This window comes from Trifolium pratense, linkage group LG2 (assembly GCF_020283565.1).
Source record: "Trifolium pratense cultivar HEN17-A07 linkage group LG2, ARS_RC_1.1, whole genome shotgun sequence".
In the NCBI taxonomy this organism is placed as follows: Eukaryota; Viridiplantae; Streptophyta; class Magnoliopsida; order Fabales; family Fabaceae; genus Trifolium; species Trifolium pratense.
This window is the reverse complement of record NC_060060.1, coordinates 9,214,239-9,237,324: the sequence shown is the minus strand read 5'-3', so window position 1 is coordinate 9,237,324 and position 23,086 is coordinate 9,214,239. Positions and strand designations below refer to the sequence as shown.

Sequence of the window (23,086 nt, the reverse complement as noted above, 5' to 3'; positions counted from 1 at the left end):
ACAAAAACATATTTTTTTATATGTCTAGCCCTACCTTGATGACTAGATGCTATTAATTTATATATAAAAAAAAACAACATATTTTTTTATAATTTATACGAGGTTCTATATTTATTTTATTTGGAGGATATTGATGTGAAAATTAACTAATATAATATATATTAAGATAATATTTTTAATATATTTTTGTTTCATATTTATTTTATTATGGATATTATGAGATCAATTTAACTTTTATTTGTTTGTTTGGGAGGCTTTTTTTAAAAGTTAAGAGACATACTTTATTTTTTTTAATTTATATGAAACCTACTCTTTTCTGTTTTTCTTTATTTTGTGATTTACACGGGAACTATATTTATATATTAGTACCGAATACTATTTTATTTTATTTTTGACAAATACAGGATCCTACTTTTTTTTATGTTATAATTTTTTATTATTTTTATTTGAAAATTATAAAAATTTTAACATTAAAATATTATCTTTTGTAGTCTCATTTTACCGTGGTTGGCAGAGTCCGGATACTAGTAAATAAAAAGACAGAGCTATAAGAAACGGAAAACCCAAAAATAAATAAAAAGATTGAGCTATTAATTAATGACAAATACTATACTATTTTCCAACGATACTTTCACTCACTCAAACTCAACTCGAACATAATATAGATTTTGCTTCCATACGGCAACATTCTGTCTCTGTTTCTGTCTCTGTACTATCTTCAATCCGACAGACACCATGGTTAGTGTTTTTTTCTTCTTTATTTTTTATTTTTTGTATAGTTGAATAGTTTAATTTGAGTTTCTGCATGTCAAAGTGTAATTATAGATTGTAGTTTTACTTTTTGTTGATTATATAGCTGAATTTTAAGAATCTTGTTTTTTTTTTGTTGATAAATATGTTTTTTGTTGTTGTTTGTAATTGGGGTGTTTTGGCAATATGAATGAATTCTGAATTAGGGTAAGTAATTATGAGTGAATTTTGGTAAAAAAAAAATGCTTTTTTTGAATTGGGGTTTTGGGAAAAAGGTTGAATTTGATTATTTGAAGAAAAGGGTGAATAATGCATGAACGGGTTTGGGAAGGGGTGAAAAAAGTTTTGAGAATCTTGTTTTGTTTTTTTTGTTATTTAAATATATGCTTTTTTCAAATTGGGGGGTTTTGGGAATATGTTTAATATGAATGAATTGTGGATTAGGGTAAATTAACATGAATGATTTAGAGGTTTTGTAAAGGGTTTGAAGAATCGGTGTAATTGAGACGGGAAAATAGATTCTAGGGACGAAACCGATAGAATCAAGTCTCAAAGTAGGAATTCTAACAAATTGAATAAAATTCGGTACAAATGAGATTATGCAAACATAAATGAGAGAATTTTGAGAGAATAAGATAATTGTTCATTGATTGATTTTCAAAGTGAGGCACAATGCCTTTAAATACAACCCTAAAGGATAAAAATGTAAAATGACATAAAATAAACTATTAATCTAATATTATTTCCTGTTACAATATCCTCCCCTTCAAACATCCTTGTCCTCAAGGATGAACAATCCCAAGTGCCATGTTTATGAGGCAAATCTTTCCATTTGATTAGAATTTTAGCATCTCGAACATTCCCCCAGTTGATCATCTTTCTGTGAAAAATAGCCACACAAGTAAACCGGTAAAAAACTAGCTGAGACTGCCTTGGTGAATAGTGTGCAGCAACCACAAATATAGGTGTTGTGAATAGCTTCAGAGCAAGATGCCAATAAACAGAAAACACCATTCTTTTTCCATTAGCCAAGGTAGTATATGTTGGATGACAATTGCAACAGCATACATTAAGAAGAGAGCATTGTTGGAAGCTTGTTATCTGATTAATCACATGTAAGTTCAATATGTGGTTTACCAATAAACCAAGAACAAATGCAACCAACTCTCCAACCTTTACAAAACCAATTTTAGAACTACACCTCATGCTTACATAACACTTTATAGCTAAAAGGTAAATTCCAGATGTTAATTTGAACACATTTCCATGAATTGAGTAGTTCATCATCTTCCAAACAATGTCCAAAGAAATCAAGACATACACCAATTCTATTTCAGCAAGATTAGAATACTCAATTTTGTAACTCATCAGAGCAAAATAAGAAACCAAGGAAACACAATTCAGTAGAGCTATCTCAACTATGATGGCACCATGAGTTTTATTAGAGTCTTCCAAAACCAATATGTCCCTGGCAGTAAAAACTAGATTGAAAGTATGTAGTCTATTGGTTAAATCTTGGCTAGTCAAACTCCCATCATCAACTATTAGGCACTCAACACTAGAAACATATAACATATATGGGAAGTAGAAACAAACTATGCTACATTTTTGCAACAAGAGTAGAAAAAGCAAGTCAACTACATGTATTGCTTCCATTAGCAGGGTTAACGTGATGTTATCTTCATCCACAAGGAGTGAATAAATTTGTTCACTCGAGTTTCTCAATTTCCGACAACAAGAGAATGAAAAGAGAATTGTGAATGACAAACCTTTCATCTCCAGAAGAAACGTTTGCACTTCCCTTTGACACATTTAATTGACAACCATAAATCTATTTTGGAAACTGATAATCCTCGGTACCCATGGCCATCCCGAAGCTGGTCCAGTAGGCTGCTCTACCATTGGTGATTCAACTGTTGCTGTAGCTTTTTGTGATTGAATCCAAGAAAAACCACGTGCATTAGACTTCGGAACTATCGCTCCACCAGGATCGAAATATCTATATCTGTTGAAATCTTTTAGCCGTCGCACCATAACTTGAACAAATGCTGTTTTAGTTGCTTGTTGTTGGTTCTGCGATGTGGGTTTCAACCTCTTTATGGGCATTTGATCAAACACTTGGAGGGTAGGTTGTAGCAAACTATAGGCATCAATACTTGGGTTTGCAGTGAAACCCTCCTTGAGTGACTGCGTCAGAACAATATTACGACCATTTAAGAAAGAGGAGTTGTGTTCAATATTCTTAATCTCCACGTTGGTCTCGAAATTTGAATCTGCGACTACTTCTTGTTCAACACGTGTCTTCTTTGTGTCGTCCTTGTCAGACAACATCAAATTAGAGAATTCTGGAGTTGAATTTGTGAGGGATGGAGATTTTGGTGGAATTGTTGTGGTTGAACTAGGGGTTTTCTGAATTTGCTCTGGTTCATGAACATTTGTGTTGTGATTGAATGTGTCTATACCTTGTGGTTTAGGAAGAAGTATGGTTGGGGTTGCAGTGTGGCAGTCAAGCTTCAATTCAGGAGCTTCATCTTTGTGTACCACGCCATCAAATTTACTGAAATCAATCTGTTGCTGCGTGAAACTTTCACATTTGTTTTCAACTTCTTCTTCATCCATCATTACTATCTGAATACTTTTATGATGCCACAATTGATGTTCAAAATTAAAAGGTTTATCACATATGAAACATAAACCCATTTCCATCTTGTCTTCCACATCAAGTGCATTCAAAACTTTCACCAATTTGTGTTTGGCAGTCATGATGCGCGCGCCAAATTGAAGGCTCTAGATACCAATTGTAACGGGTAAATAGATTCTAGGGATGAAACCGATAGAATCGAGTCTCAAAGTAGGAATTCTAATGAATTGAATAGAATTCGGTACAAATGAGATTATGTAAACATAAATGAGAGAGTTTTGATTTTTGAGAGAAGAAGATAATTGTTCATTCATTGATTGATTTTCAAAGTGAGGCACAATGCCTTTAAATACAACCCTAAAGGATAAAAATGTAAAATGACATAAAATAAACTATTAATCTAATATTATTTCCTGTTACAGTAATTTTAGATTTTTATAAGCCTGTAAATTGCGATGCTGCAAAGGGGGTTTGAAGAATTGTCTAAGATGGGGTTTTGGAGTGCATGAGATGAATGTTGGTTGTTGAATTATTGAAATTTTTTTGTAGATTTGAAAATATTGTTGTGTTCAATTTTATAGTTTACTCAATTCTGTGTAATGGAAGAAAATTTTAGTAAGTTGGTGTGTATAGTAGAAGTCTTGAAAGTTTTAACGTTGACGAAAATTGCTTTGTTTGAAACAAGTTGACTTTGTCTCTTTGTACTGTGAAGTTTTGTTGAAATTTTGCAAAATCTAAATGACAATATCATAAATATCACAATATGTGAATGAAGATGCTTGTAGTAAATTAGTAAATGTCGAAATGCTAGATTCTTTGTTGGGACTTGTGATCGTAGTGAAAATATTCCTGCATATCTAGTTGAATCTGAATGTGAATGCTTCTCAAAATCAAAACTAGGACTAGTCTGGAATTGGAGGTTAATTTCAATGTGGTTTGAGTAGTTTAGTTTGTTTATGAATGGTAGAATCATTTAAATGATTTAGTGTAGGGGTGTACGTGGGCCGGATTGGGTTGGGTTTGACCAAAACCAAAACCCAAACCACATATGGTACTCCGGGTTGGGTTTACTAAAATAACCACCCGTTATAACATTGGGCCGGGTTGGGTAAATCTACTAATTTTTGGGTTGGATTGAGTTGGGTTGTGGGTTACCCAAATTATTTTTCTATTTTTTTATATTAAATATCTAAATGTTGAATCATAATATTTTTTCATAAAAAATAACTCAAATCAATATATTTTCTTGAAAAATAGGGTAACTTTTTTTCACTATAAAAAATAATCATCCATTTTTTTGTGTAAATCTACTAATTTACGGGTTGGATAGCGTGTTATCCAAATGATTTTTTTGCTTTTTTTAATATCAAATGATTAAATCATTAATCACTATATTTGTTTATGAAAGTTATTCAATTTTTTAAAATTTTAAAAAAATAATGCGAAAAATTATTATATTTGTTCATAAAAATTATTCAATCTTTTTATATTTTCGTAAAAAATAGTATAACTTATTTTCAATATAAAAATATTTAATAATCAAATGAAAAAATCTTTAGTATTTTCATAAAAAAATTTCAAAAAACATAGCACTAGTGGGTTAGTGAGTTTTTTGGGTTGGGTCCGGTTTTACCCGAAACCCGATTTTTTTAATGGGTTTTTCATTTTTGAAATCCATATTCACCCACTTGCCCGACCCAACCCACTTTTTGGGTTGGATTGGGTGAGTTTGACCGGGTTGACCGGGTTTGCCCAACCCATGTACACCCCTAATTTAGTGTTTGAACCTTAATGCAAGAGAGTGGAGGTAGTTGTTTCTGAATGTTGTCACGACTCACGATATAATTCTATGCACTGTCATGAATCAATTCTTTCAAATGCTTAAGTTGTTAGGTGAATGACATGATTGGTTTTATATCTAACACATTTCTTCGTGTTTAAATGCTTATTTGCAGAATGGAAATTGTCAGAACAATTATAGTGGTGGTTGGAATGATGCGCCATTCAATGGTTTCAATCAAGGACAGTTTAACTATAATTGCCATCAAACACCGACACAATATGCCGATAACATGAACTTACCACAACAAACACCGGCACACTATGTTGATTACAAGCAGTTGCCACATCAAATGTCGACACAATATATTGATAACATGCAGTTACCGCACCAAATGCCGATGACATATGTTGATAACAGGAAAATACCACATCAGACGCCGATGCAAAATGTTGATAACAGACAGTTACCACATCAGATGCCGATGCAAAATGTTGATAACAAGCAATTACCACATCAGATGCAGATGCAAAATTTTGATAACAGCCAGTTACTACATCAGATGCCATCGCATATGCAAATACAGTATGTTGATAACAGGCAGTTACAACATCAGGCGCCGATGCAAAATGTTGATAACAGACAGTTACCACATCAGATGGTAATACAAAATTTTGATAACAGCCACTTACTACATCAAACGCCGACGCAAATGCAATACGTTGATAATAGGCAGTTACCATATCAGACGCCGATGCAAAATTTTGATAACACTCAGTTACTACATCAGACACCAGCGCAACATGCAGATAACAGGCCGTTACCACCACATCAAATGCCGGCGCAACATGTAGATAAGAGGTCGTTACCACCACATCAAATGCCGGTGCAACATATAGATAACAGGCCGTTACCACCACATCAAATGGCAGAGCAACATGTCGATAACAGGCAGGTTCCACATCAAATGCCGACGCAACATGTTGATAACAGCCAGTTACCACATCATATGCCGATGCAAAATTATGATAACACACTGTTACTACATCAGACGCCGGCGCAGATGCACTATGTTGTTAACATGCAATTATCACCTCAGATGCCGACACAACATGTAGATAATAGGCCGTTACCACCACATCAAATGCCGGAGCAACATGTAGATAACAGGTCGTTACCACCACATCAAATGTCGGCGCAACATATAGATAACAGGCCGTTACCACCACATCAAATGCCGGAGCAACGTGTCGATAACAGGCAGGTTCCACATCAAATGCCGATGCAACATGTTGATAACAGCCAGTTACCATATCATATGCCGATGCAAAATTTTGATAACAGACAGTTACTACATCAGACGCCGGCGCAGATGCAATATGTTGATAACATGCAGTTATCACCTCAGATGCCGACACAGCATGTAGATAACAGGCCGTTACCACCACATCAAATGCTGGCGCAACATGTAGATAACAGGCCGTTACCACCACATCAAATGCCGGCGCAACATATAGATAGCAGGCCGTTACCACCACATCAAATGCCGGAGCAACATGTCGATAACAGGCAGGTTCCACATCAAATGCCGACGCAACATTTTGATAACAGCCAGTTACCGCATCAAATGCCGGCGCAACAAGTAGATAACAGGCCGTTACCACCACATCAAATGCCGGCGCAACATGTAGATAACAGGCCGTTACCACCACATCAAATGCCGGAGCAACATGTCGATAACAGGCAGGTTCCACATCAAATGCCGACGCAACATGTTGATAACAAGCAGTTACCGCATCAAATGCGGGCGCACTTTGCTGTTAACAGAGACTTACCACAACAAACACCTGAAGACCATGCTGATAAGAAGTGCTTACCTCCACTTGTACACTGTGATATTTGTGATATTACGATGATTCCCGAGTGTTTGAAAGAGCATGATAATGGAAGGAGACATCAAAGATTGTTATTAGAACTACGTCAAATGCCAGAAGGCTCTGCTGATAAAAAGTGCTTACCACAACAAATGCCAAAAGTCACTGCTAATAAAAAGCCCTTACCACATGAAAATCGGGAATGCTATGATGATGGATTGTGCTTAACCCCACTACCACCACTTGCACACTGTGAAATTTGTGATATTACAATGATTCCCATGTGTCTGGAACAACATTATAATGGAAAGAAACATAAAAAAGTGTTATTAGAACTACGCAAGCAATCAACAACACATAAAACTTCAAATGAAGAAGAGAGTAGACATATTCAAGATTCTCAAATTAATCCAGTAGTGCAACCAAGGAAAGTTCCAAAATTTACAAGGAATCACATCCGTGCAATGGTTTCCAAGGGCAAGAAATTTCTAGCTGAAAGGTCTAAAAGGAAAGTCAGGGATAACATGAATGCAAAGGATCGTGGCTTCAAGCGCAAGATTGGAGGACCAACAGGAAGTAAGTACATGAAAATGAATAATGGGAAAAGAAGGCGCGTGAAATCATCAAACCCTGAGGTCAATGCTCTGTCAAATTCAGTCGAATCTCTAGTCGAATTACCTGAATTAACACCATCATCAGGATGTGTCGCTTCTCTTAAAACGGCACCAATCCCCGCTGAAGAAACTAGTTTTGAGCTACGGTCACAACATGTCTCAGCCTCACTGTCTCAAGAGTCCAAAGGCAAAGAACATCACAAGTTTCAAAATACTGTGGAAAAGATTGATCAGCCACAATCAACTCCGGTTGAGTTGAGTGCCTCAACAGGGTCTAATAAGATAGAATTTATGAGCAATGATTTTGCAGCAATAGCACCACTACAAGTCCCTGCAACTTCTCAGGTATTCACACCACCAGCGGTGGGATCAAGTTTTAAACCCAAAAATCATATTGATTCAGAGAGAGAAGTAACAGAAGCCAAAGAACATCGTGAGATTCAGAATCGTGCTTTGGAAAGAAGTGATCAGCCAGACACAATCTCAATGGAGTTCAATGCCCCTACTGGTTCTGATATTAATACCTTGATGGAAGATTCATGTTCTGATTCTGGTGCAGTAGTAATAGCGCTACCTCAGTCTCCTATTGCTTCTCAGGTATCCACACCAGTAGCAGTTCATAATGAGATTCAGAATCATATTGTTGATTCAAATGATCAGCAGCATTTAGTATCAATGGAGTTGCAAGACCCTGCTGGTTCTATAACTAACAATCAAACCGAAGTTTTGAATTCTGATTCTACCGCGATTGAAGTAGTTATAGAACCACTTGCATCCGCACCGCCAGATGCATCACGTTCATGTTTTGAAGCCCCAACTGAACATGGTCTACCTACTGAAATTGAACCTGAAGTATCGGAATCCGTAGCATATTTTGACAGCCAACATCCTACCGAGGAAACAAATATTGAACTGCTACCATCACTCTCGATGGAGATTGATGCTCTTTCAGAGGTCAGTGCTGAAACTGAAACTGAAATGGAAGACGGAAGTTCTCAAGTGGAAGTGGATGTTGTCGCTACTGAGTCAGAAACAACTAAGTTGCCTCAGGTATTTCTCATATTCTGGTTTCCATTGGAAGTATCAAATAATACAACTTTTATGAATCATTGCAGTAAAACTTTGCCTACTTGTTGCAGGTATCTGTTTGTCTTACATGTGGTGATGAAGGCTTTGAAGAGGCAATAGTATATTGCAACAAATGTCAAGATTGTGCACGGCATAGGTACTTTTTACTTACACTTTCCATATACTATCATTACATGTACATGTAGCATATTTTAATCATTTTACTTTGCTGCACATGCAAGATACCACCACTTATAACCCATTTGGGGTTGGTCTAGTGGTGTTGGCTTGGGTCCTTGGAGTATGCTTCTCTCAAGGTCTCATGTTCGATTCCCCCTGGTGCCAATTTCGGTGAGCTAAGTCCATACAGAGCAAAAAAAAAACTCTGGCTTTAAATGGGCCCCCCGCAAGTGAGCGGTGGGATTGGTCCCCTTGGATTAGTCGGTGCTAAGGCCGGATACCAAGTTTAAAAAAAAAAAAGATACAACCACTTATATTTCTATCCAGAGATGTGACTCCAAAGAATATTGAAATGAACACATTGCTTCACATCACATCAATACCCTGAACCTCTTTTATTTTTCATCTTAATTGTTAGATAAAGCAGAATTTATATTTTAGTAAAGATGGATGGTAGCAGACACATCTATTGTCTGTATCATTTGCCAATGTTTCTAATGCATCTATTCTATAAGAAAAAATAACTGTGTGAATACCACCGTTCTATATTCATTTTTTGTATAGTTGGTAAAAACTCATTACTCATTTGTATTAATAATACCATGAACTTCCATCTATTTTTTTTGAACAAGCCATGAACTTCCATCTTTGATGCACTGATATGTGAAATTTGGTCTCGCATCATATCTGATATGCCATCCATCGATATGTATTGCGCTGTGTCGGATGCCTTTTTTAAAAATCACTATTCTGTTCCATTTCTGCATCATAAACGTAGAGATTTGTGCATGCTATTTTATTTTTCCCATCATATGTTTCTAAATATTAATCTTTTGCATTTCACATTCTTGAATGCCATTTGGCCTTATAGATTTCAACGTCAACTTTTCAGGTATTGTTTAGATGGGCCTGTGGTTTTTACAGACGAGGTTATTTGGTTTTGTGAGGATTGTGAACAAGAGGTAGTAGACGCGGATTATCCCGATGAAGACACTACAAATTCAGAAAAAGGCGAGGTTGATTCTATTATTGAGGACTGTGTGACTGTTGTTGATCCACAGCCTGTTGCCGATCCAATCTGGAGGTAAGAAATTAATTTTTTGTAACTTCTGTTGCCGTCTTTCGGTATTCAAATGAATTTTTTGTAACTGCTACGGCGAAAGCATTGTCTGAAGTTGAATTTTGTGCATAATAGGGGAAGTTTACAGGTTTTCCATAAAAGCGACGATAAAACCACTAGACTAATGGGCCATTTGTCCACTTTAGCATGCCTTAAAGTTATTGAGGAGACAAGACATCTCCCTAATGTGCTTAATGCAGACTTGCTTCAAAGATCAGCTGTGTGGCCTGCAAGTTTCGCAAAATTTGGAACAAATAATCAGAGCATTGGCCTTTATTTCTTTCCTCAGAATGAAAGGTAACAAGTTTAAGAATATGTTTGATTTGATAATTTTTTTTTTAAAGAAAAATCTTGTTTATAGAATTAAGCTATACGGACAGTTATGTCAATTATTAACGCGTTAACTGTTTTTTATAAATATATTTGAAAATAAGAAACAATGTAGAAATAAGATATTTTTATAAAAGTTAAATTAAAAAAATATAATTTTTTTTACCAAATCATATAGCTCTGATATGATTACTCCATGCTCATATATGATATTGTGTTTATTAAAACAATATTTTGTTTACTAGTATTGAATTAAATGTTAATGTCTTCTCACAGGTTTGAGAGATATTATGATCAACTAGTTGATGAAATGATTTCCCTTGACCTTGCCATACGAGCTAGGGTTGAAAAAGCTGAGCTGTTAATTTTTCCTTCTACAATGCTCCCAAGCCAATATAAGAGTGAGTTACATTACATTTTATTTTTTTGACAGAAACATAATTAACTCATTTCATTCATAACTACAATATGACATATGATGGTGAATTTGGAAACTATCATACAACAATGATGCCCTTGTTCGAGGCATATAACACAAGCGCTTATCATGATAAGCGTTTATGTATAGGCTTATATAAGCTATTTTTATAGCAAGGATAAGATAAAAGTAAAAAAATACTTTTTTATATATGCTACAAGCCATTTTTAGAAGCTATATTGGAGAACTTATGAAAATAAGTTGAAAAAAACTTATGATAATTGTTATAGGCTGTTTTCATAAGTTCTCACGGTCTCACAAATCTTATGTGAGTAGATAAACTCAAATAAGACAATCCAAGCGGACCCAAAGGGTTACTTGTATTAAATTTAGAAAAAAACTTATTGTTGGTTATTTGTGTCTAAATATTTGAGCTACTCAATTTGCAGGATTTCAATCAAAGTATTACTTGTGGGGAGTATTTAAAAGAAAACAAGCAGCAAGCACGATCAAAGATTCATGATACTGGTTCTGGAAATGTTGCCGGTGTCTTAACATGACATTAGTCTTTTGAATAGTTTGAGTGTACTAGTGATGTTCTTTGTAATGTGTACCTAACCATAGTTTATTTATATGCTTGTTAACAGTTTTACTTAGATGTTTTCTCTTCGGGACCCCGTGTTTCTTTTATACCCCTTGCATTTGTACTAAAAAAAATTCGGTTTCTGCGAACCGAAGTTTTTATCAAGGGCAAAATTGGAATATTGGGGGTATAAAAGAAACACGGGGGGCCCGAAGAGAAAACATCTTTTACTTATCATATCAAGACCAATTTAACCATGATATCCTTTTAAAGTCAGGCCAACATTTGACCATCCTGAATGGTTTAGGCCCCAATTAACATTAGCGCCACTTAGCGCAATTAGACAGTGATCAGATAAACATCTATCGAACGTCAACTGTGAGAAATCAGACCAAGATGCCAACAACAATGCTAGTAATAAAAATATATCCAACCTTCTCATTGACGATCCATCTGATCTCGACCATGTGAAGCGATCACCAACTAATGGTAGATTGACAAACTCTGCATCTTCGATGAATATTTGCAAAACTTTTGTTGAATTTCACATCATTAGAGTCCCCATAAATATTTGCACAAAAACTCACTTCCAGTTTAGTTTCATGACAAACATTAGGACTTTTCCCTGTCATCAAAGCTTTTGCTTATTTTTTTGTTCTCTTTTACCATGCGTTTGATCCCCTAAAAAACAGGGGACTGGATCAGACAACTTTTGTTGTATCTTGTTTGATTTGAAACTGTTTATTGGACTGTAGCAAGGGACAAGACAATAACACGAATTTTTGTCCCTCACTGAACCACATGACAAATTTTTGTCCACAATACAACTATAAAAAATACGAACATACTCATTTTATTTTTGAATATAAAAATATTATCGCCCTATCGTTCTTCGGAACAGTTTTGTCTTGTCCTCTATTATCTTGTTTTGTCCTGTACAGTTCTATCCGGTCATTGCTGTTTTACGAATCAAACGCACCCCTAATATTATAACAATGGGTCCCCTTTTGACAAATGATCTTCTTGACAACTCATTCACACTTTTTGACAATATACACCAACTAAAAATTGTCACTCGCTACTTAGAGTGCGAAAAGTACTGCTCGCATCCTAGAAAGCGAGAGGGTTAGTTTGGTCATTTCAGGAAAAGGATATCCAAGGCGTGCGAAAAGATGGATTCTAAACATATTATCACATGTTCAACACCAACTTTTTTTTTGTCGTGGAAAAAGAGGACAAAGCCCAACCAACTAACCAACGTTTGATTCAGATCCCCTTCTACACTAATTGTAACTATTGGATCTCTGTTGTTGTTTTTTTATCCGGACTAATTTATTTTTCTTTATAATCTCAACCATTAGATTAAGGTAGAAGAAATGGTAGAACACATTAAGACAGAAGGGGATACAAACTCACAAACGTTTCACTGTTTTATTTTTGTTTATTTTATTTATTTATTATTAGTTTTTGTTTTATTATAAAGGTTTTTATTTTTTGTTAAAGATATAGTTAGTTAGTAATTAGGAGATTAGTTAGTAGTTTGTTGATCCCTATATATAGGCTTTGATGTAACATTTTACACTTACTTTTCTCATTAGTAATATTTTTCCTCGGTCAATATTACACACTTTTGAGCTATTCTCTTCTTTTCCAATGAATGTCGTGTTTCTTAACATTTTTAAAGTGAGTAGATATGCATCGTCGGTGTAAATTAATTTTATACTAAAAATTCAATTACATGATTTATTATTTTATATCGTATCATTTAAGTGGGACAATTATTTGATTGACTAGGATGATACGATAGAATATAATTTATCGGGAGGGGGCGGGAATCACTTAATGTCAGAACTGACTCCCGAATCAGATTCAACTGGTGGTGAAAGCCAAAAAAATAAAATAATTAGTTGATTGGTAAAATTATTTTACACAATTTGTAAAAAAAAAATTATTCGTTTTTTTCGGATTTTTTTAAGTGTAGAAGCTAAATTTTAAAATACACTGTTGCAATTATATGATCAATGTAAAATTATTTTATATCTTTAATGGAAAGATTGAGAATATTATACTCCAAATCAACAATGTCAAATATTACAAAAAATAATATCTTTAATGCATATGCAATTTTCCTTTTAAATGGAGTACTAATAAATATCCTTAATTACAAAAAATAAAAAAGAATAATTTTTTTAGTCAAACCCTTTCAGTAATGAATGAGTTACCCTCTTAAATTATTGTGTTACCCTCTTTTCTTCTACAACACTCTCACTCTTCATTCTCATCCTTCTTCTTCCAGAAACATACCCTTCGATTCAACACAATGGTTAGTGTTTGTTTCTTTTTTTTGTTTTTTATTTTTTGAAATTTGCCTACCAATGTTTTTTTTTGGTAAATAACGTACGAACAATGAATGAGTTTGTCAACAACATAGTACTAAGGGTCTGTTTGGTTCAAAAGAGTGGGAGGGGAGGGGAGAGATTTTTATAGAGGGGAGGGGAGGGAAGGGGAGGGGAGGGTAAACTTTTAATTACAAGTGTGTTTGGTTCAAAAGAGGGAAGGGGAGGGGAGATGAGGGATTTTAATTATAAACATGTTTGGTTCACGAGAGGAGGGGAGGTATTTTAAAACTAATTTACCTATTTATCCTTATAAACAACATTAAAGAGTCTACAAATCAAACCATATATTCACAACGATTTCTCAAATTTTATGATACATCTAACAAAAGGCTATATAAAATTTTAAAATATTTATAAATACATTAAAATAATTTATTCCTAATTATTAACATAAGTGGCAACTGTACAAAAAAAAATAGTAAAATATAACCGCAAATAATACCAGGAATTTTAAGAATGTTTTTCCTTTTGTCTATTTTCTGTTAACTTTTTTTAAGTTAATTTTGGTAAAAACATGTTTTTTTTTTTTTGTGAATTCTGAATTAGGGTAAATGATGTATGTACTGTATCATGAATCAATTGTTTCGAATGCTTAAGATGTTAACTAAAAGACATGATTGGTTTTATATCTTACACACTGCTTCATGTTTGAATGATTTTTTTTTTTTTTTTTTTTTTTGCAGAATGGAAATTTTCGAAACAGTTATAGAGGTGGTTGGAATGGTACACCATTTGACAATTTCAGGCGGGAACAGTTTAACTACAATTACCAAATTCCTCATGATTGGCGTTTCTACTATGCTCATGATATGCACTTAACATATCAGACGCCGGCACACTACTATCCTGATATGAGGCCTTTACCGTATCAAGTGCCGGCACACTATGCTGGTAACAGTCACTTAACACATCAAAGGCCGCAACACTATGCTGATAAAAGGCACTTATCAAAGCAAAATCCGAAACACTCTGCTGATAAAAAGCCTCTGCCACAACAAACGCCCGAAGACTTTGCTGATAAAACGCTCTCACTGCATAAAAAGCCGGAAGACTTTGCTGATAAAAGGAACTTACCGCATCAAAAGCCAGAAGACTATACTGATAACAAGTGCTTACCGCAACTATGTGAGCAATCAACGAAGCTTAAAACTTCAAAAGAACATCATGTGATTCAGAATTGTGCTTTGAAAAGAAATGATCAGCCGAACTCAAACTCAATGGACTTGCATTCCCTCGCTGGTTCTAATACTAGTGCCTTGACTAAAGATACATGTTCCGGTTCTGATGCAATAGGAATAGCACCCCCACAAGGTCCTGTGACTTCTCAAATTAACTCACAGACCAAAGTAAAAGAAGGGAAACAACATCATGAGGAGGTTCAGAATGGTGGTGTCAAAGACTGTGCTGCTAAAAAGTGCTTACCACGTCAAATGCCAAAACCAACTATTCCTTCTGATAAGAAGTGCTTACCACCTCAAATGCCAAAACCAACTATTCCTTCTGATAAAAAGTGCTCACTACGCTGTGAATTTTGTCATGTTACGATTTCTCCCAATTATTTTGAACAGCATAATAATGGAAGGAAACATCGAAGAAACTTAAAATCAAAGGAATGTAAAATTTCAAAAGGAGAAGTGAGTAGACATATTCAAAATTCTCAGATGAATCCGGTCTTTCAACCTAAGGAAGTTCCAAAATCTATGAACGATGGGCGCCCTGTTGAAAATATGAGTCAATTCAGGTGCAAGGAAGTTCCAGCTGAAGGATGTAAGAAACTCGAGGATCACGCTGTTGCAAAGGATCAAATGCCAAAACTGACTATTCCTTCTGATAAGAAGTGCTTACCACATCAAATGCCAAAACCAACTATTCCTTCTGATAAGAAGTGCTTACCACCTCAAATGCCAAAACCAACTAATCCTTCTAAGAAGAAGCGCAAGAAGCGTGCACCACTCTGTGAAATTTGTCATGTTAGGGTTCCTACCAAGGATATCGAACTGCATAATAATGGAAAGAAACATCGAAGAAACTTAAAATCAAAGGAATGTAAAATTTCAAAAGGAAAAGTGAGTGGACTTGCTCAAAATTCTCAGATGAATGCAGTAGTTCAACCTAAGGAAGTTCCAAAATCTATGAAAGTTGGGCGCCCTGTTGAAAATATGAGTCAGTTCAGGTGCAAGGAAGTTCCAGCTGAAGGATCTAAAAGGAAACTCGGGGATCAGACTGTTGCAAAGGATCACGGTTTCAAGGTAAAGAAATTGAAAAATGAGTCTCCTAGTTTCATGAACAAGAAAGTTCCAGCCGAAAAAAGGAAAGTCAGTGATAACACTGATGCAAAGGATCATGATTCCAACCCTGAGATTGGAGAAACATCAGGAGCTAAGTACATGAAGATGAATAGTGGGATAAGAAGGCCCGTGGAATCATTAAAATCTGAGTCTCCACATGTTTCAGCCTCACTGTCTAAAGAGTCCAAAGGCAAAGAACATCAGAAGTTTCAAAAAACCGTGGAAAAGAATGATCAGCCACAATCAACTCCGGTTGAGTTGAATGCCTCAGAAGGCTCTAATAGGAAAGAATCTACGAGTTGTGATTTTGCTGCAATACCACTACCACAAGTACCTATGAATTGTCCGGTATTCACACCATCACCAGCAGTGGAATCAAGTATTGAACCCTCAATTCAAACTGATTCACAGGTCGAAGTAGAAGAAGGCAAAGAACATCACGGCGTTCAGAATTGTGGTGTCGAAACAAATGATCAGCCACAGTCAATCACAATGGAGCTTCATGCCAATGGAGGATCTGATATTAATACCTTGATCAAAGAAGATACATGTTCTGATTCTGGTGCAATAGTAATAATTCCATCACAATCGCCTATTGCTTCTCAGGTGGCCACACCAGTAGCAGCAGTTGAATCAAGTTATGAACCCGAAAGTCCACAAGTTAAACAGACAGAAATGTCAGACGACAAAGTTCATAATGAGATTCAGGATCATACTGTTGATTCAAATGATCAGCAACAATCAATCTCAATGGAGTTGGACGACCCTGCTGGTTGTATGACTAACACTCAAACAGAAGTTGTGAATTCTGATTCAGCAGTAACAGGAATAGTTATAGACCCACTTGCATATGCACTGCCAGATGCAGTATGGTCAGGTTTTGAACCCCTAACTGATACTGAAATAGAACCTCAAGTATCGGAAGCCGTAGTATATAATGAGAGCCACCAACCTATCGACGAAATAGATATTGAACTGCCACCATCAGTTTCAATGGAGATTGATGCCGCTTCAGAGGTTAAAAGACTTATTTATAAATATATTTAGTGATTTTTTAAAGAAGAGGAAATCATCAAAAGATAAAAAAAAATTAAAAAAAGAGAAAAGAGAAAAGAGAAAATAAGAAAATAAAAGTAAACACAACAAATATTGATATAAATTATGTGAATTTGATTCAATTTAAATCAACTTGATATAATTTGATTTTTTTTTTTTTTTTTTTTTTTTTTTTTTTATTAAAAAGTTGATGGTTTATAAGTACCACCAACTTATTTACAAAGAAAATACTACAATTGCTGCTGCCAAGGATCGAACCCCTGACCAACAGCCTACACCCGCTCAGTCAGCAAATGCCAACTGAGCTACAATGTCTTTCTATTCTAAAATAATAATTGTAAATTCCTTTTTTTAACAATAGAAAAGAAATTCTTTTATATTATAATTAAGATCTTCAAGAGTGTCTTATATTTTTTTTTATATTACCAATTTTTAACAAGTAAATAATATAATTCTTAAATAATATATTGTGGTCGTATCGTATCGAGAATTTTAAAAAATTTCCCGTATCGCCGTTTCGGCATCGTGTCACGTATCCAAGCTTCATAGACTGAAATCCTAATGTCAACCAGAAATTGACCGAATTATTGGCCAGATCGGAATTGACGCAGTTCGACACCGACAATTATTCTCATCCTCTTAGTGTTTAATATCAAATCACCGCTACGATATCATATAAAAACAGCGAAATCGCGTTTTGAGGCACTAAACACGTGTTTGCCTTTGCCCACCGCCAAAACAAACAGACGCGTAGTAATTTGAAAAGCAATTTTAGCAAACGCATAAGCTAAGAATTCTTGCGTCAACTAAACTCACGTCTAGATGTTAGAATTGATTCTACATAAAAATGCCAAACCAATATTTCAACAAGTCTAACTTACGTGAGCTTTTTGCAGTTTAATAATTTTGCACAGTTTAGAACTTTTGCTCATGTACTTAAACTCATTTCCAAATTATGAGTTTGGTGCGGTTTTGGATCTCAGCCGTCTGATCAAGATCGGACATCTGAGATCATTTGATGTTAAAAGTTATTTTCTGACAAAAGCTAATTCATACCATTTCATTATATAAAAGTTGTTCAATACAAATGGGAGAATGGGTTAGAAGGGGTTTAATGGGTTAGAAGGGTATAATTAGGATTCAGGGGTGGCAAAACGGGTTAGACCCGACGGGCCGGCCGTTTAACCCGCCATTTTTGGCGGGCCGGGCATGGGGTATAATAGATAGAAGGGGTTGAGAAGCTAGAAGGGGGTGCGAAGCTAGAAGGGGTATCGCAGTAGAAGGGGTTTTAAATCTAGAAGGTTTAAACTCATTTCCAAATTATGAGTTTGGTGGTTTTAAATCTAGAAGGGGTCTCCCGTTAAACTCATTTTCAAATTATCTCTCGCCCACCAAACTTCCTCTTCCTCTTTAAAATCCTTTCTCTTCAATCACACCTCATTTCAATCTCGAAGAACCACATCACACAATGAACACCAGCCAGTTCAACGGTAACGCAAGCGGCATGCCTTCTCAGACCACTCAGGGCGCCGACGACTCTCCCTCAAAGGTAATCTTTCCATTTTCTTCTTAATAATCACATAACTCGCAGCCTATTAGATTACTTTTCAAAAGATGTATGTGATTTCGAAGAAAAATAAGGCTTAATTTAGTAAATTTATTCATGTTTCATCTTAAATCAAGAAAATTAATTACACTTAACTAAATTTCTTAAACACAGCATAAGTATTTTTTTTTTCCTTATAAATGTGACCGGAGGGAGTAATTCGCAACGCCAATTAAATGTTTTCATAGTTTGCATAGTTTAGTTTGCACAATTGGTAAATTTATATGTTTTGGGTTTTGATATTTTCTGGTTAATTTATATGTTTAGGGTTTTGATGTGAAAATTCATTGGTTCAATGTGTTTCATGTACTTCTTTTCTTCAAATGTTCATCTAGATTTTAATTTTACCTGTTGCGGCCCGTTGCGATCAAAACGTCGTTGCGTTGCAGAAAAACGCCGCTGCGTTGCAGTTTCGTTGCGGCATCGCGTGTGATTTAAGTTCACACCACAATTGCGGTTGCGATGCCTACCGCATCTGCAATATTGCGGCCACATCAGGTGATGCGGTCCGCAATTTAAATTCTTGGTTATATGTCGATTATGTTAATTCTGTTATTGGTTAGTTAGCAAGACTTTTTTCTAGAATTAAGGTTCTTCAAGTTTGTTATAATTATGTTAATTATGTTTGTATAATTGGAAGATTGTTTGATTTGATCTTTCTTTTCTAGGGTCAAAAACCAAAAAAGAAAGCACAGGAAATTAAGCTCACAACAAGCTTAAAAACGATCGCAAGCCTCGAGTTATCCGATGATAAAAAGCTAATTATGGAAAAATCTATTTTTTACAAACTTTTACAGGTGAAAAGTAATAGAGAGAGCTCTGCAACTCTCATATCAGGGTTATGCAATCTATATAACCCTGTGAGTAAAAAATTTGTTATGAACCATAATGCCTCACTCTCTTTCTGCGTAAGAGAGGTAGCTGATGTCCTACGTATAGAAAATACCGGGACCGATTACTTTTTTCCTAAAGAAAAGTCAAGACATGCCGAATTTCTGCAAGAAGTTCGAAATATTGCTAATTTGCACGGTAAGCTATTCACGACAGCAAATCTCAAATCAAAATTGAAAGACATGCTTGTTAATGATGATGAAAGTAGGCTGTGTTTTAGAAAACTTTTATCGTTTTTTATAGTTGATCAATTCTTAGTATGCTCGGGCGACCCCAAGAAGCCCGCTGGTAAGTCATGGGGGCCAGTTCAAGATATAGATGCGTTTGATAAAATCAATTGGGCACAAATTGTCTTTGAACATACTTGTGATTCTATAACACGTCTGAAAAATTTGATGTGTAGTCAACCGACTAAGCAACATTATTTTGCAGGGTTTGCTCCGATTCTGGAGGTATGTTTTGTCCAACTACTTTCACAATTTTAATAATTTCATTTTGGATTATTTTAACAATTTTCTTATATTATGTTAGACAATTGTGTATCAAAGAATCCCGACAATACGGCCACAAGAACTGAATAATTTTTCTGATTTGCCCATCGAGAAGTACGGTCCTCAAAGAAAGGACCTTCGACCAATATTGGTTAACCTTACTGCCAAGGAGGTACACTTGTATAATTTTTGCGTGTGTGTGTGGTTGTTGTCATTAATTATTTAAAGTACATTCATTTATTCAATTTGTTTGTCTTTTTATTTTTTCAGATAGAGCCATGTCAGTGGTGTGCAGATGAAGTACCCGCTGATATGTCGGGGGAGAATGTATATGATCAGCCTTCATCCGATGCTAGCTCTAGCCTTTCAATTCCTGCTAATGTGGCAGATGACATTTTGGCTTCCAAGGCAGGGGATGTTTTAGCTTCCTCTTTGATATCTCTGTCCATCGGTGATGTGGCGGAGGATGTTGTTGAACCTGGTTCTGTGAAGGAGAATGTTGTTGAGCGAACTGCTATGGTGGAGGTTGATGTTGACCATACTGCTGAGTATGATGTGGCGGGGGACGTTTTAGCTTCCTCTTTGATATCTCCGTCCATTGGTGATGCATCTGCTGTGCCTCCACATCAACCTAAGGATGGTGAGGTGGCGGAGCAAGCTGAAGTGGAGATGGATGTTCTCGCTGATGAGTTGGGGATAATTCAGTTGCCTCAGGTGTCTGTTTGTCTTACATGTGGTGATGAAGGCTTTGAAGAGGCAATATTATATTGCTACAAATGTAAAGGTTATGCCATCCATAGGTACTTGTTACTTGCTCTTTTCTTTGCTGCAAATTTATGATGCCATTTTATGAAGTTGTAGTTTCACGATCGTAAATACATTTTGACCTTATACACCTCAATGTGTCATTTTCAGGTATTGTTTAGACGGGCCTGTGATTTTTACAGACGAAGTTATTTGGTTTTGTGTGGATTGTGAAGAAGCGGTAATAGACACAGATTATCCTGATCAAGTCACTTCAGATTCAGAAAAAGGTGAAGTTGATTGCAGCGACAGATGTGTGACGGTTGTTGATCCACAACCTATTGCTGATCCAACCTGGAGGTAAGAAACTTGTTTTGTAACTTCTGTTACCGACTTTTCGGTATTCAATGAATTCAATGAATTTTTTGTAGCTTTAGGTCGAAAGCGTTGTCTGAATTTGAATTTTGTGGATAATAGGGGAAGTTTGCAGGTTTGCCACAAAAGCGATGATAAAATCACTAGACTAATGGCCCATTTGTCCACTTTAGCATGCCCTAAAGTTCTTGAGGAGACAAGACATTTCCCTAACGTGCTTTATGGAAACTTGCTTCAAAGATCAGCTGTGTGGCCCGCAAGCTTCACGAAATTTGGAACAAATAATCTGAGCATTGACCTTTATTTATTTCCTCAGAATGAAAGGTGAATTTTGCACAAACTTTTGAACATGTTTGATTTGATAAAAGTTTTGTTTTTATTTCTTGTTTATAGAAATTTTACTTTTATATTCATTTTCAAGTATTTGTATAATTAAGACATCAAAAACAATATTTTTATGCACCGTCAGTGTGAACTAGATCCATACTGACATTCGATAATAATTCTCTATTTTGCCTCATCAATCCACTTTTGTAACTGTTTTTTAAAATTGATGGATGTCAGTGTAAAATTAAGTTACACTGACAGTTATGTTATGTCCACTATATGATAGCCTCTATATGATATATCCATGCTCATATTTAAACTGAGTATTGAATTTAATATTATGTTTTTTTACAGCGCTGAGAGATATTATGACCAACTAGTTGATGAAATTATTTCCAACGACCTTGCCATAAGTGCTCGGCTTGAAAATTCTGAGCTTTTAATTTTTGCTTCTACAATGCTTCCAAGCCAATATAAGAGTGAGTTACATTACATTACATATATATACTGTTTCTTCATTTAAACTTTGTTGTTGGTTAATTGTGTCTAAATTTGAGTTACTAATTTTGCAGGATTTCAATCAAAGTATTACTTGTGGGGAATATTTAAAAGAAAACAAGCAGCAAGCACCATCAAAGATTCATGATTCTGGTTCTGTAAATGATGCTAGTGTCTTAACATGACATTAGTCTTTTGAGATATTCTTACTTAGTGGTGTTCTTTGTAATGTGTTATCTAACGAGGATGGGCTCAAACACAAAAGAGAAGGGCAAACTTTAAAATGTTAAATCTTTGCATATTGCATCTGTTCTGGTTTTTGCATTGTAATAAGGTCGGTATAAGAATTGCAGCGATGTTCCAAAAGCGCGGTGGTTGGGAAGCGGGAAGTGTTATAGGATTGATTCACAGTTGCAGAATGTTGTGTGTGCTGTTTTCTTGTCAAGTATCGTCGTAGTGGTTGTATCTCATAATGCCTTGTCCAGAAGTCTCGGGTCTGAAGCTAGTTATGCTTCTCGCGCCCTTGATTTGTTAGTGGCATTGGCGAGAGATCCCATTGCCGGCGCGTAGTTGGTTCGAAAGTGGTGTGTTCTCGTTTCAGGCTGCGTGTAAATGGGTGCTTTAGTATCTGCTTGGCTGCTTCGCAAGTAGTGTTCAAATCGTTTGCGACACGGCAAGGGATCCCAATGTGCTGCATAGAGTGGATGGGTTCACTGAGTGCTCTGCTTCAGGGCCTTCTGGTGTGGAGCTGTTTGTCATTTTTTCATATGCAGGCATGGCTAATTGGTGTGCAGCTACTGTCTAATGAGTCTTAATATAATAGTGTTGCTTCATACCTTCTGTGTAATTGTACTGGTGTGGTGCATATAGCTTTTTGTGTCATGAGCTTCAATGAAATTATTAAAACTTGTGGTGCATATAGCTTTATCAATGAATTAATTAAAACTTGTCAATGAAGTCTGCATCTTCAATGAAATTATTAAAACTTGTCATTTTCTCTTCAATAAAATTATTTAAAAGAAAACAAGCAGCAAGCACCATCAAACAAGGTTG

General features: G+C 35.6%; 2 protein-coding genes and 1 pseudogene across 2 annotated transcripts; all 3 read left to right on the top strand.

Moving 5' to 3' along the window:
* Window positions 1-549: 549 nt before the first annotated feature.
* LOC123905788 lies at window positions 550-11,803 on the top strand. Its single transcript, XM_045955515.1, has 7 exons — window positions 550-738; window positions 5,347-8,709; window positions 8,799-8,884; window positions 9,800-9,991; window positions 10,103-10,324; window positions 10,634-10,758; window positions 11,225-11,803. The coding sequence occupies exons 1-7, from the start codon at window positions 736-738 to the stop codon at window positions 11,296-11,298; spliced, it is 4,065 nt and encodes a 1,354-aa protein (XP_045811471.1). The 5' UTR covers window positions 550-735; the 3' UTR covers window positions 11,299-11,803.
* A 1,775-nt stretch (window positions 11,804-13,578) lies between these two features.
* Window positions 13,579-17,092, top strand: LOC123904124. Its single transcript, XM_045953816.1, has 2 exons — window positions 13,579-13,681; window positions 14,441-17,092. Exons 1-2 carry the CDS (start codon window positions 13,679-13,681, stop codon window positions 17,090-17,092), a joined length of 2,655 nt encoding a protein of 884 aa, XP_045809772.1. The 5' UTR covers window positions 13,579-13,678.
* Window positions 17,093-18,417: 1,325 nt separating this feature from the next.
* On the top strand, window positions 18,418-23,086 carry LOC123905787 (annotated as a pseudogene).